Genomic DNA, 14777 nt, shown 5'->3' with positions numbered 1-14777 from the left:
TTCACTAAAAAATATGATTATTTGAATGTGAAAGACTTATAATGTTAACAGAAAGACTGCCAAATTTTGTGAAGATATACACACTATATTGAAAGTTAGAAGTATTAAATCTATAAAGACTTTAAACAAGTACAAAGAGGTCATATGGTCGGTCAAACAGACCAAGCCTGTGTTGAGAGAGTTATTGAGTCAAATGTGGCCATAATTTACTTTATTTTATGTCTCTCTAGCATGTCTGACCCTATTGATATTTAGACTTTGTATTAGCACTAATGAGCTCTATTCAGACACATAAGCTAGGAAAAGTATCCTGTATGTGCATCTTAATTTTCTCTGGTACATTGCTCTTGATGCAATTGGGAGTTTTCTATTTTCTGGAGTTAAAGAACTTCTTGCATTGTTATAATTTGAAATTCAAATTAGATTTAATTGAAACTATTTTTATCCATGCAACTTAATTTGTTTTAGTTTTTCACATGAATGGAATACTACATTCAAATATAGCTTGATTCCCAAAAAAATGAATTAAAATTGTTCAATCATAGGTGAGAAAAAATGTATGATTTCTTCTGTACCAGAAAGAAAGCTTCAATTAAAAATAATAGAAACTTTGAAGATATGAGAATAAACAATATTTAACAGTGCCTCTAAGAACTTTTTATAAAATTTATGTTTTAGATGTACATTGAGAAATTATAGAGTACTCATGAAATTCATCAAAAATCCATTGTTTCATCCCCATAGATGTGACAGTTAACTGGTGTGATAGGTTTAACAAAACTTATGTTTAATAATCTTTTATTGAAGATTAATACTTTTTTGTACCAGTAGATGTTGACTATAGTCAGTTCATCACAAAAATTGATTATATCTGTCAGGGAAATTGAATCAGTAAGAATGTAGTTCCTAAAGGCACAAACCATACTCACTGTGTGTTAAGGTGATAATGTGAACTTCTTAAATACAACTCCAAAACATTCAAAATTCACAAACTTAAATAATTTAATCTTTTAATTTGCCATATTGATTTGGAACAGTATATTTCGACTGAAGAAGGTAACTATCATGCTCAAAGGAAGGTAAGAAGCTTGCTGCAAGAGAAAGAAAATGTTTAATGCCCTGACTATATTCTTATATTATAGGTGCTGTACCTTAAGTCAGAAAGTCAGGATGTTGTTGTACTGAACCCAAGGTGGTTGTGTGTAGATGTTGTAGGTCAGCTCTTGTCACATGATCATCTTCAGCAAGCTCGTGTGACGGGTTGTTATACTGTAGATGACATTCAGCTTCTGTTTCCTGAAACTGATGCATTGGACTTACTTCAGGTAAGATGCCTAAATCATAACTCTAAAAAAGATGAAATAAACAAGGGATTACTTGTTTGTGGAAATGAGTAATATACTGATGAATAAAGAATAAGTAAATAAAATATTTGGTTGGGCATGGCCTAATGGTTAGCATGATGGGCTAGAAATCGAAAGTTCCCAGTTCAGCCATGATGCTACTGAACATTCTCCACACTTTAAGCTATGTAGTAGCACTGCCTATGTAGGGATGACCCATATTACTCATCAAAATGGTATTTCAAATATCTCTTCAATAGGTCATCAGAACTTTACATTAATATAGAATGTTACCTTTTATGACAATATCTATGTAATGACTGAGTCACAAGTTCTGGGAATGTCTGTAAATATCATAGGAAAAAGTTTGAATTTCTTGTTCTTCTTCTTTCTGCTTCTGTTTGATTACATGATAACTCAAAAACCAAAACAACGGTGTCAACCAATTTCACTGAGATGATGTAGTTTCAAATGGTGTATCTGCTTCTATAAATATTATCAACTAGTGATGAATAAAAAAAATCATAATTTTAGTGTAAATGATGTTATCCTTACCCCTTGAAGTTAAATTTCTTACAGAAATTTGGGTGCTTTTAAAAGCTAAGTACAGAGTGAAATAGGAATTACCAGCCAGTAATAGATAAACAATAAATATCACAGTTCAAACCTCACTGTATTTATAATTTGGTTATAAATACAATCTTCCCGTATCTATTCAAACACTGCATTATAAAGAAACAAGTAAAGAAAAGCTTTTCAAAAAAGTAGTAAATGTAGGAATGACAAATATCAATCCTTTAAAAAAGAATCCAAACATGATAGTATGGATGGCATTTGCATTACCCTTACATAATAGCACAGGTCCACAGTGTAGTAGAATGTTAACAGACAAAAATAGGATAAATTAAACTCCATTGTGATTGAATAGCTATATATATATATGCTGTATGTTAATTCTTGCCTGTGCTATTATGTAAATGCCATCCCTACATTTATTTCCTTTTTGAAAAGTTTTTGTTTTTTTTACTTGTAAAAAAAAGTGATATTCAGTCTAATAATTCTATTCGAGTGGCTATTTTGGTTGAAGAGTAGTGCATCTCATTATGAAAACATAATTTTTCAAAACAAAAGAATTTTCATAGAGTTCTGTCAAAGGTATAATCTAATATTACAGGTATACAAAATTTCAGGTTAAATTACTATAATACCATACTTAATTATAATAATAATAATACCATACTTAATTATAAAATATTTTTCATATGATACTTGTATATTTCAGCAGAGTTGATTTTTAGTGCTTATCATTTATTTCTATTTTTTTATCCTGTTAAGGCTTTGATTATTTTAATATTATGTACAGGTTTTGGAAGCCCTCCATCTGTGTACGCAATGTGAGAGTGATGGTGATATCGAATACGAGTTTCCAGTTTTTAACCTTGTTGAGACTCTTGAAGGACTGTGGGATGAAAATGATTTAAGGTATCATAATGGAGTTTATGGAGGTGTGCAAATCAGGCCACAAGCTGGAATGTGCCACGTGATACCCAGACTTTTCCCACGTGTCCAGGTAGAAATTTCTAGCCTAAAGAGTAAAATAATATATACACAGCACAAGACTACATATAAAGTATCTCAGTAGTTCACAAACAAAACATAGTAGAAGCATGTAATGTATTATAATGATCTTAAATTATTTATGAAACAAATATATCTTTTAAAACAAAAATATCATTTAGGTGCAAAATAATGAATTGTTCAGCAGATACAGGAAGAACATTAAGCTTTTTTAACTAAGATAGAAATTCTACTGCTAAGATGTTGTAGTTATAGCTTTTTTATTACGTGTGCATTTCAATGTGTGGTGTCTTTTATACAGTTACTGAAAATGAATTTGAATATTCTGAATTGTGACTGTTTAACTCAATTTTAACTGATTTAACTCTATTGCAGTTGGGTAATTTTTTGTATTTTTGACCTTTAATGTGCCTCAGTACAACTATAAAAATTACACCCTGAAAAAATACAGTAGATCAAATAGATAACATTAAATAAAATGATACACACAAGTTGCATTATGAATAATGTAGTATACATGGTTGGGTATATTATATTAAAATGATTTTGAATACATAAATCAACTAGTTGCATGTTAATCACATCTGATATAAAGTTGTAGTGGAATATAATGTATCAGAACTACATTTTGACATTGCCTGACATTTGATAAGTAGTCTGACACCACCAAATATTTATTTTTGGAAAGGATTTGTAACAGCTATTTCCACTGTAATATATTCATACGTTCAGATCAAGGATTTAGGAATTCCAAGATGGAGATATTCTTTGTACTTAATTGGATTGGAAAGCAAAGGAATATGGACCAACTGAAGCATCAGGACCATACAATCGTGCCCCAGGCATGGTGAGCAAAATGTGGCATTATGTATCAGGTTAGTATCCCAGGCAATAATGTGCAGTGTAATCAAGAAGGATCTCTATATGGAAATAATGTAAACAGGGTAGAAGTTCACCCTCATAAAGCTTTTTCAGTCTTACTTTCTGTTCAACCGTTACATACTACAAGCAGCTGGAGATTGAAATGGATATTCATTATATTCCATACAAAAACATACTAGACTGTTGAAATGGGTTTTGGGAAACCATCATTCTCATCGACAAAATGGATTATGGAATACAAACGGGGAGAAATTGTATTTTGGACATGACAGCGTTAAGATAGAGCCATATGCAATGGAAGCTATGCTGTTGTCTAGACAAGATATGTAATCATCAGATAGAGACTGTAAGAACATGGTGAGACTCAAAATCCTTTTAGTATAATGTACTCAACCATTTTTGTTTAAACTAAAGGTTTTAACAATATAATATAAGGCTTAGAAGAATTAGTATCATATTTTTTTGTAACTACAAAGTTCTCATAAAAAAATTACACTTTGTGATTCTAGAGAAATTCAGAAGGTTAGTATCAAATTTTAGTAATAGCTAAATTATTACTTTCTATACACACTAACTCTTAATTATTTTAAAGCATGTTTTTAGTATTTAATGTTAAATGTTCTTGTTTATTTTGTGATGAAAATATTGATGTTTATAAAAGAAAAATAGAATATATTCCAAGTGTGTTATGAAGTAAGTATATGTGTGTAGTATTCATTGTTATTAAACTTTCTTTTTGACCCTGTATAAAAGCTTTACATATTAACATGTTTCAGATAAAAATGCACATCCTTATACAAATAACATCTTTGATGCAAACAAAACAAAGAAAAAGCTTTTGTTTATCTAATTTTTATCATGAACTTGCTTTAAAAAATTGTATACCAAGGTATAAAATCACCTACTTTTGATGTAATGTTTAATATATTGTTTGCATTGTAAAAATTATAATTTTTAATTTTGTAATAGGTTCTTCATTTTCAATTTACATACAATAACTTTTACTTTGGAAATATTAGTTATGGATGAGAAATTTCCATTGATTGGTAGTTTCACACACATTTTGGGACATGTTACCATTTTCAAGAGCGATCCAAATCTATGCTAATCTGCTATTTTTATAGGTTCAACTAAGACGGTCAATTCATCAACATCCAGATCCTGAAAATGATCTTTATCAGTGGCATTTGGGGAGCAAGTTCTGTAGTGGATGTTTAGAAGGAATAATCACTCTTACTGACCACGAAGCAATAGAAATCAAAGTTCGTGGTCCAAATAGTCATAAGATAGACAGGTAAGTACATCATTTAATATGTCCCACATGGATGTTTAGAAGGAATAATCACTCTTACTGACCATGAAGCAATAGAAATCACAGTTTGTGGTCCAAATAGTCATAAGATAGACAGGTAAGTACGTCATTTAATATTTCCCACATGGATGTTTAGAAGGAATAATCACTCTTACTGACCATGAAGCAATAGAAATCAAAGTTTGTGGTCGAAATAGTCATAAGATAGACAGGTAAGTACGTCATTTAATATTTCCCACAAAGATGTTTAGAAGGAATAATCACTCTTACTGACCATGAAGCAATAGAAATCAAAGTTCGTGGTCCAAATAGTCATAAGATAGACAGGTAAGTACGTCATTTAATATTTCCCACAAAGATGTTTAGAAGGAATAATCACTCTTACTGACCATGAAGCAATAGAAATCAAAGTTCGTGGTCCAAATAGTCATAAGATAGACAGGTAAGTATGTCATTTAATATTTCCCACATGGATGTTTAGAAGGAATAATCACTCTTACTGACCACGAAGCAATAGAAATCAAAGTTCGTGGTCGAAATAGTCATAAGATAGACAGGTAAGTATGTCATTTAATATTTCCCACATGGATGTTTAGAAGGAATAATCACTCTTACTGACCATGAAGCAATAGAAATCAAAGTTTGTGGTCGAAATAGTCATAAGATAGACAGGTAAGTACGTCATTTAATATTTCCCACAACTAGTTGTTGGATGTAACATTTAATTTGATTCAGACACAACCTTATAGTGTTCTTTCATAAGGGATGTTAACATTTGTAATTCTTCAACGTTCTCTGATCTACATGCATGAAATATGCCATATTTGTTTTGTTTTTTCATTCTTTCATTCAGTAAGGAAACTACTTCATGCAAAATAATTTGCAGTGTTGACTGAGATATGCCTTGTTATTTTGGCAAAGTTTTGGTATTTGGTCAGTTTGCTATTATATTGTTTTGATGCATGCCAAAAACCTATGAGTAGATGACAGATGCCTGGTGTGGAGCTATTTTATATTGGTCAGTATGTCTAACATACGTTGTGAGTGAATGTTGCACATCAATTTTTTTTATAGCTTTGAACTATAACTGTATAAACTATTCAAATTTTTCAAACTTATCTAATCAGCTGACTGTACATACCTAAAGAAAACTGCTTTAATCTTTCACAAACTTCAGACATCTGTGTCTTGTGCAAAATGTAGTATTCTTCTTAAAGTAGAATAGCCATATGAAAAGTGTACAATATTTACATAGTATTTGTTTTATTGAAATATATATAGAAGTTACCAACGTACATTTTACAGTAAATATATATTTTGGTCTCAAATTTTTAATACATTATTTATTAATACTAGTCTTAAATTTAACATCTGTTTTGTGGGAGTCAAAAAGATTGGTAGAGTCATAAATATATTAGCCCAGTGGGATTTCTTTTAGCCTATCAAAGGTCCAATCACATCTATATATCGCTACATGATAATCAAAGTTAACTCTGAACTTGGAATAATTTTTAAAAAATGCTGAGTTAAATGGCTTGAATTATGACTAAACTATTCAAAAGATTATTTTTTTTCAGTTAATACATTATTTTATTATTTCTATAAATTGTTTATTATTCAAAATGATACTTACATCCCTTTACTGTTACAGTGCTTAACAATGTGTTTCTTACCTGATGATAATATTCATACAAATTGTGTTGAATATATCAAAACAAGTAACAAGTTTGAATAACATCTATTAAGTTTAAAAAAATATTTTTAGCAAAGATCAGCATTACTAAGTCAATAGGCTGAAAATGTCAACTAAATCTGATAGAAGGCGAGATAAACAGCTAATGCAGGGATTTTAATAGTTGCTTAAGTGACTTATTTATTTTACAAAACTCCAATACCTTGAAGAAATGGTGATGATCTTCAGGCTGCACTGCATGTGGTTTATTTCGTAAACACCAGAAAATCTACTCTACTAACATTTTCACTAGTCAATCCAACTATCTAAAATTGCTAATTTTGAGCTCTGTAAATATCAAAGTATTGACAAGTCAATTTATTATAAACTAACTGAGTTACCTGGCATTGCACGGTGAAAATTTAGATTTGAAATGTATAGATCAGTATTTTTTTCAGCAAATTATTCAGTAAGTAGACAAAAACTGTGATGCGAGAAATAAAAAAGCATTTAATCAAACAAAGCTTTATTTGAAATTAGATCATGTTTGAGCTTGTCTTGTTCTTTGAGCCTGAAGTCGTACATCATGTTGCTCCTCTATTTCTTGCTCTCTGTAAGTTATTTGTGCTTGAAGTCTGGTTTGACATTGATCAGAAGTTTCTTGTTGTCTATGTCCAGCTTCCCTTGATGATTCTGACTGAACTCTGGCTTTGTGCTGTTCAACAGTTTCTTGCTGTCTTTGAGTAGCCTGCCTTTCAGCTTGAGCTCGAAGTCTAACTTTATGTTGTTCCAAAGGCTCTTCCTGTATTTGAGCAACTTGTGCTTGAAGTCTTTGATTGCATTCTTCTTCTGTTTCAGCTGCTCTTTGTGCTTGCATTCTTTTAGAGGCAGAAGACTTTCCATAGAAAGAGCATTTCTTGGGTGGCATAATCACCTGTATCACTAAACAATAATTTGCAATTCACAAAGTTACTAAATCACCTATGAAACCACTTAGCACTATTTAAAGAAAACTGTTTTCGAAAATACTGAATTGACAGCAAGGTGATCTGAGTGTCTCCCGCCATAACACTTTCTATGTGCAAAACGTGCTTATGTGTGTATGTTTATTACAAAAAAATGTTGCAATAATTATTAATTGTCAATTTCATCATTAAATACTATGCCAAATGCAGAATAAATAGCACCATTAAATTTCTTGTAAAAAAACTGGTTATTATGAAGTTATTTTAAAATTTGTAAGTTCAACCGTTTGGTTTCCTATAGCGAACAAAATAAAGAAATAAACAAAACTTCCTCTTTTGTATAGATAGATAACCAATTTAAATCTGATGTTAAATAGTAAACACACAGGAAAAAAGGTTTGACAGTGTTTGAAATACAAATTTTTAACAGAAACTTCAAACTCCCAAATAAAGTAATTCAGTTAAAATCTTATTTATTCTATTTATTTTTTCAGATTGGAGTACTTTGTGATGTACTTGTATAATTTTATTCCTGATGAAATCATTCTTACTTGTATGAATATTTTCATTCATCATTAATCAACTAAATTTGGGTTACTTTTTATAATACTAAAAACAATTTTGCTAAATCAGTAAGGTGATAATGTTAATTTATGTTTAATATCAAAACTTTCATTCATTTATTTACAAAGATCAAAGTTTGGTTTTTAACTGTTTACTCATTGTTTGTGATAGTTTCTACTTTTTGGAGGACTTGCTGAGTGTGGTAGATCAAGTTCTTGGTGACATTTGTCCTGGTCTTGTGGTGGAAAGACATTTTCTTAGTGCTTCTCAGTTGCAGTCTCATGTGGATAATCCAGTCAGTTTTCCACCAGACCTGGTAATGAAACAGTTGATTAAGAATGGGCCAGATGCTGTGATTGAAAGAGAGAATGTACAAGAAAAAGTTCTAGACTTATTTTGTAGTGGTGCCACTGAGCTTCAGAGGTATCTAAATCCAGATTCAGGTGTCTCACCTGGATTAACTCTTGCACCTGATATTCATGTGTCTCACCTGTCAGTGCTGACTCGCCAAAATCTTTGTGCTATACTGGATCCTCCAGAATCCATGGGTCGTGATTGGTGCATGTTGGGAGTTCGGCTTGGGATGACAGATGAACTTCCACATATTGACCCTGGAGAAAATTCAAGGAACAGTCCCACAGCTCGAACACTGGAACAGTGGTCAAAAAATCCCAACAGCACTATAAAGAGTCTTCTCAGTAAACTGGAAGAGTTAGGTCGTGAAGATGCTATTCAAATAATATTAAAATGCGGACCTCTTTTCAAAGTACGTCCATCTGAAGTGGAGATTGTTGCAGAAGATGTTGTAATTGTAGGAGCAGGCTCACACACATCCAGCTCTAATCTGTCACGATAATCTTAAAATACATAAAAATAGGCTGATGTACCTCAGATTTCAACCTCTTATGATTGAAACAAACTGTGTTAATGTTAGTTTAATGTATAGCTCAGGTTCCAGTTTATCACGATTGTTTCAATTACAATTAAGCATACATACCTCAGGTGAAAACCTGTTATAGTAATTAAAGCTGTTTTAAAGCAGGTTTACATGCCTCTTGTTTCAGAATTTTTTATAGAAAAGATGTGTTGTTTGTGAAATTAAAAATTTTCTGAAGTAATTTCTTCATTTGATTAAGTTTAAAAACCATTTATTTCATATATCAGTAAAAGATAAATGTATCTAATTAATTTTTAGTTAAAACTAGTATCATAAAATGAAGTCTACATGTTTTTACATCAGAGATTATACATAAATAAACACAATTAGTAGTTGTAGGACTGTCTTGTTGAACATTCTCAAACATGCTGTTCTATCAGAAATTATAGCTAGCTGAACTTTAGAATGGTGCCATTAAAAAAATTTAAAATATACTGCTACATCAAGAAATATAGGTATTTAAATTTTGAACTCGCTCTGAACTAACCAAAAGTTCCCTAACATGTTTATAGTCTCATAGAATAAAGCCATTAAGGTATATAAAAGCCACAGAACTAATCTTAAAATATCCATATTGGGTTGTTATTGCAAGTTTAAATGTGTAATTAAATGTTTTGCACATTATATGCTTAATGAAATGTAGGACTGATGGTGTAAGAATCCCTTACACTTTTTAACTTGTACACTGACAGATCCAGAATTATACAAAATATTTTTGTGTAAATATAATAAAGTAAATTTTATATGGATGCGTTAATATTAATTTGTGATCAGAGCAAAACTAAAAATTGTAGCAATGATTATAGCTAATTAGATACACTTTTTGTATGTTTCTAAGATTATAATGAATCGTTTCATCAGTTAGGTAACCTCAGAGTTAATGATATTTTTGGTTGTAATCTCAATATTATCTTACCTAGTTCAGCCAGCTTATTGGATTTAGTTCAGTCTTTAATGCCTATTTAAAGCATAATAATAATGAAGATAAAATTAAAAAGTAGTTTCATTCGATATACTAAATAATATAACCAACACTGTTAATGGATATAAGATAAATAAATGATAGAGTATAACTTACTTAAGGAACACAGAAAATTAGCTATTCACTTGAACCACTGTCATAAAAGTTTATTTCTTTGAAAAATATAAATTTAGTATAATATGCCCAATTTTTCTTATGGCTTGTATCATCTGAGAATAGTTTTTAATGATGTGAGGTTGATTCACTTGTTAGCCACCACAAAAGTTCTGATAAGTCTAAGCTAATTAGCTTCAGGTTTCTTACTTTTCTGCCATATTTTTGAGTGAATAAAACCCACTGTTATTCATAGTTGATATAGAAAAGAAAAACATTGATGTATGAACTTTGAACTAGCATTTTTCTCCCATTGAGGATTCTTTGGAAGATCATTAGTGTGATTGATCTAAAAACAAAGGTTAGTATAAGGTAAACTGTGCAATGTGAAAAAAATATTGATTTGATTCTTTATAAAACATTTAAGTACCTCTAACTGGATTAATATGTAGTTGAAATTCATGTGGAACTTAGTAATAAGTATGTATACTGCTGTGAAAGAGGTGTGGAAAAGCAAAGTGATTTATTAATATCAAGCTCCAAATGAATATTTTTTGGAGAAAACTTAAAAACTTAACTTTGGTTACTCCAATTTCAATTATTTCTTGCCATTACTCACTGGGTAATATGTATGATTCATGACAAGTTTATGATAATTTGGTTATATCAAAGAAAAAGTTATGATTAGCTTTGAAACATCTCACTGGTATAATAACAATTTACTGGCAGTCCTCTTTGGGTGTCTTCAATAGCATGGTATGAATGGTATTGGTACACAAGTCATTTTAAACTTTAATTGTGTTCTGGTTGTAACATCAGAGAAGTTTCCCGTTGAATAGACGTAAAAACCTAGTAAAAGATGCCATAAACATTTTATGTATAATAACTGCCTTAAAGCCTTAGTGCCTGTAAATGTAACAGTCTGATATTTTAAGTAAATTTTGTACATTTGCATACACATACAATTTTCTTATCAACATTTGAATTTTTTCTTTTTATGTTTGCTTCATGGTGTAAAGAAACAGAGCTAGGTAACTGGAATAGATGCTTGTTTAAAAATCTGTGGTGATTTAGCCTGTTATGATGCTCACCCTGTACATATATAGTACTGCAATTGTATTAGTGGACTAAAGTCAAAATATCCTTAATATATATATATATATATATATCTGATTACCTAAACGAAAAGTGAACTTCAGAGAATAGGTATCACCATATTTATATGGCTGATAACTTACAAAGTCATCGGGAATTTCGAAGCACTGTATGTCCAGCTTTGTATTATTATCTAATGTGTAATTACAGTTTAACAAATTTTTTTATTTTGTTCAGTATTTATTTAATTAGAAGTTTAACATTTGGAGAAACTATTCACAACTTTTTTAATTCATAAAACAGTGTATAGCTAAACAGGTGCAGATTAGTTTCTCAATTAAGTATTTTATTAACACTAAAACTAAATTTAATACTTGTATTTTGCATAAAAAAAATTCAGTAATATCTTATGCTATATAAAATGAATAACTTGACCAAACACACAACACTGTTCAGCAGATCTGCAGTATCATTGGAAAGATAAATACTGAAAAATGAAATTAACTTCATACTGTATTGTCACATACACTTTGGGTAAACAAATATTTGCCAGTTTTAGGTATTAAATCATTTCCTCTCTATGAATATCAAAAGCCACCTTAGGATCAGGCTGATTTATTTTTATCTACTTTATCAATTTGTTCACCATACAATGCTCTGTATTCCTGATGCATTTGTATATTATCTGACAGGAAAATTATGATATCTGTTCTCTGAAGTTAATTTTTTGTTTTGGTAATCAGGCCTCCAATCTGATTTCATTCATTTGGCATAATTTTCCTCTCCATAAGTAATCTAAGAATTTTATATGTTCATATAGAAGTTTACTATGTTGTAAAGCAGAACAATGTGTGAACTAACTAAAGTAATTAAAATATAACATGCAAGTGATTATCAAACCCACTGTCACTTGGATTTACCAGTAACAAATTATTCAGTGGTAATCAAGTAAATATGTAAAATTATCCACATGCTATGTTGTCATCTTTTTAAACAAACAAAAAAAACTTTCCATCATTGTGACAACCAAAGGGATGTGCCCAATTTGTATTGTTAGTGTGTGAATGTGAAATATACATACTGAATTTTATTTATTATAACACAAAATGTTTTAAAGATTTAGTATTTGTAATTACTAAAGTTATAGGGCAGTAGTTTAGTTTCAGAACTTATGTTTTGACATTTGCTATTTAATAAAATACTAGTACATTTAAGACTTTTTCATTGTGCCTGTTTATTTAAGTGACCTTGATGGAAGTTTTTCAATGTACGAATTGATTAATATTGAACTGGGACCATGCTTTTGTGCCAAGAGGAGCTAAGATAAACTCAGTAAATGAGATTAATTGTGTATATGTATATATTAACTGTATATTGTGTTCTGTGTATGAAGTATTTAGAAATTGTATTTGTCTTAATGTGGGAAAAGGTCTGTGTTTTAAAGTGACTGATAATTCAAATTACATTACTTGATTTGTGTGATATTAAGTAAAACAAACATGTATAAGGTAATTAGTATTAATTAGGATAATTATTTAAACTAAAATTTCAATATTATTCATATGAAAAAGACTGAAGTTGTTGCTGACTTATTTCAAATAGTGTTTCTGAGTGATATTGCCAAAAAGACACGTAATACATATATGAATTCGTTTGTATTTGAGTACAAAAGCACCAGTTTGCGGTGATTAGTTATGCACTGCTCAATTTTGCAAGAAAGCTGGAAACTTTTAGAGTAATGACAAATAACTTGGATTAGGTTTCAGTGTGTGTATACCAAGAGGCATGTTTTTGTCAGTACTGTAGCTTAAACATTCCCACTACAGCATCCAGCAATTGGACTCTACTAACAACTTCATAATTAAGATTGGATCATTTAAATGTTTGTTTTAGAGCAGTGTGGTTATAGCCTAACTCTCTTTTCAGCCAGAATTTGTGAACGAGTCACTTAAAAACTGACAGATTAGGAGATATTCTTTATAAGAATATTAAAACATATCATTAACCTGAAGTTGAATGTACTAATGACTAGGTAGTTAGAAACTGGTAAACCTGGATCTTGGCTTTCTAGAACTGATAGAACATTCTTTTTCTTAACATATGCTTAATTCATCACTGATTGGTCACTTGAAACATTGTTCTTCTATGTTGCTAACACAAATAAGACAGAGTTCATAATTGAGGGCAGTATTCTAAGTAATGCATGTATTTAATTTTTAATATTTTCTTCTCCATGAAATACTGGCATCTCTTTCATCAAAAATATTTATTTGTGGTGTGAGTCTGTGGAACTATAGAAAAGCTTGTAATATTTTGTAATAAAGCCACACACGTATTTTTGTTCGTAATTGACCGAATGCAGACAAGTTAATGATAACTGATACATGTGTGCCGTTAAGAAGCTGAAAAGTAGGCTAAGTTATAAAGGCTATTATGGTGCTTTTCAGTTCCAGTTGTAAGATTTGCTCTTTATGTGTATAGTCATGTTTTGTAACATTGGGTTTTGAAGTAAATTTACTTAAAAGTTTTGTAATATTATTCTCTACAAGATTGTGAAATAAAAACTTTTTGGCTTCATTTAACCACCGAGTACAGAGTTATTGATTATAGTTCCACAGTCACGTGAACTGTATTACTGTTACAGTTAATATACAAATTATATTAAATTGTTTGAATGTTTCCCTACTTTCTATCTATAAAATAAGATGGAAAACTAAAATAAAGTTACTTCAAACATACAATAAAGAACCATCTGGTCCTGGTCTTTTTACCTTTATTACAATCATTTTTCTTGTAACATAACACTTTCTAATACATATTTCAGAATAATGGAGTATGAAAGACAAAAATGCTTTTGATTATTAAACTTTTGCGGGAATGCGTATTTACGATAGGCTTTCATTAGCCACCATCCATTGATTATTGACATTAGCAAATTTTTTTGTACGTGTAAGACTAGTTTAGAAACACAAGAGCTCTTATATCTCCTAAATGTCTCACTGTGTTACGACAGCAGAAGTCACGTGACGGCGCTGGTAGCGTACGTGAAATTTCTCGAATGATCGGGGAGACCCGAGTGCATTCGGGAACCTCCTTTGTTAGTATATAAGCCTGGCAGAGAAGGCATCCAGAGATAAATTGCCGCCACCCCCAAACCATGGTGCAAATACCTATCCCCATACAATATGATACACAACACCACTACCACATCTCCATGATAAACAGAAACAATCACAACTTACTGATTTTGTAATCAATACATTATTTAGTTTCATTTCAGGTTCACGTCACCGAAACCTCATTTGGGCACTAGTCGGGCAGTTATTTGGTCCCGAATAGTGAAAGTGGGTTTTC

At 30.7% G+C, this 14777-nt stretch overlaps 1 protein-coding gene across 1 annotated transcript in view; it reads left to right on the top strand.

The window, feature by feature from the left end:
* The window catches only part of LOC106473839 (death-associated protein kinase 1-like), a gene marked incomplete at its 5' end in the record, with an annotated part of 36403 nt that extends 22398 nt beyond the window's left edge, over positions 1-14005 (top strand). The window contains 4 exons of the mRNA XM_022402225.1: positions 1143-1325; positions 2707-2913; positions 4928-5097; positions 8488-14005. Coding sequence (XP_022257933.1) covers positions 1143-1325; positions 2707-2913; positions 4928-5097; positions 8488-9172 — 1245 coding nt within the window. The remainder of the gene's footprint in view (positions 1-1142; positions 1326-2706; positions 2914-4927; positions 5098-8487) is intronic.
* Positions 14006-14777: the final 772 nt, after the last annotated feature.

Source organism: Limulus polyphemus, unplaced genomic scaffold (assembly GCF_000517525.1).
Source record: "Limulus polyphemus unplaced genomic scaffold, Limulus_polyphemus-2.1.2 Scaffold6544, whole genome shotgun sequence".
Lineage (NCBI taxonomy): Eukaryota > Metazoa > Arthropoda > Merostomata > Xiphosura > Limulidae > Limulus > Limulus polyphemus.
The sequence above is the reverse complement of the archived record's forward strand: the minus strand, read 5'-3'. Positions and strand labels throughout refer to the sequence as shown.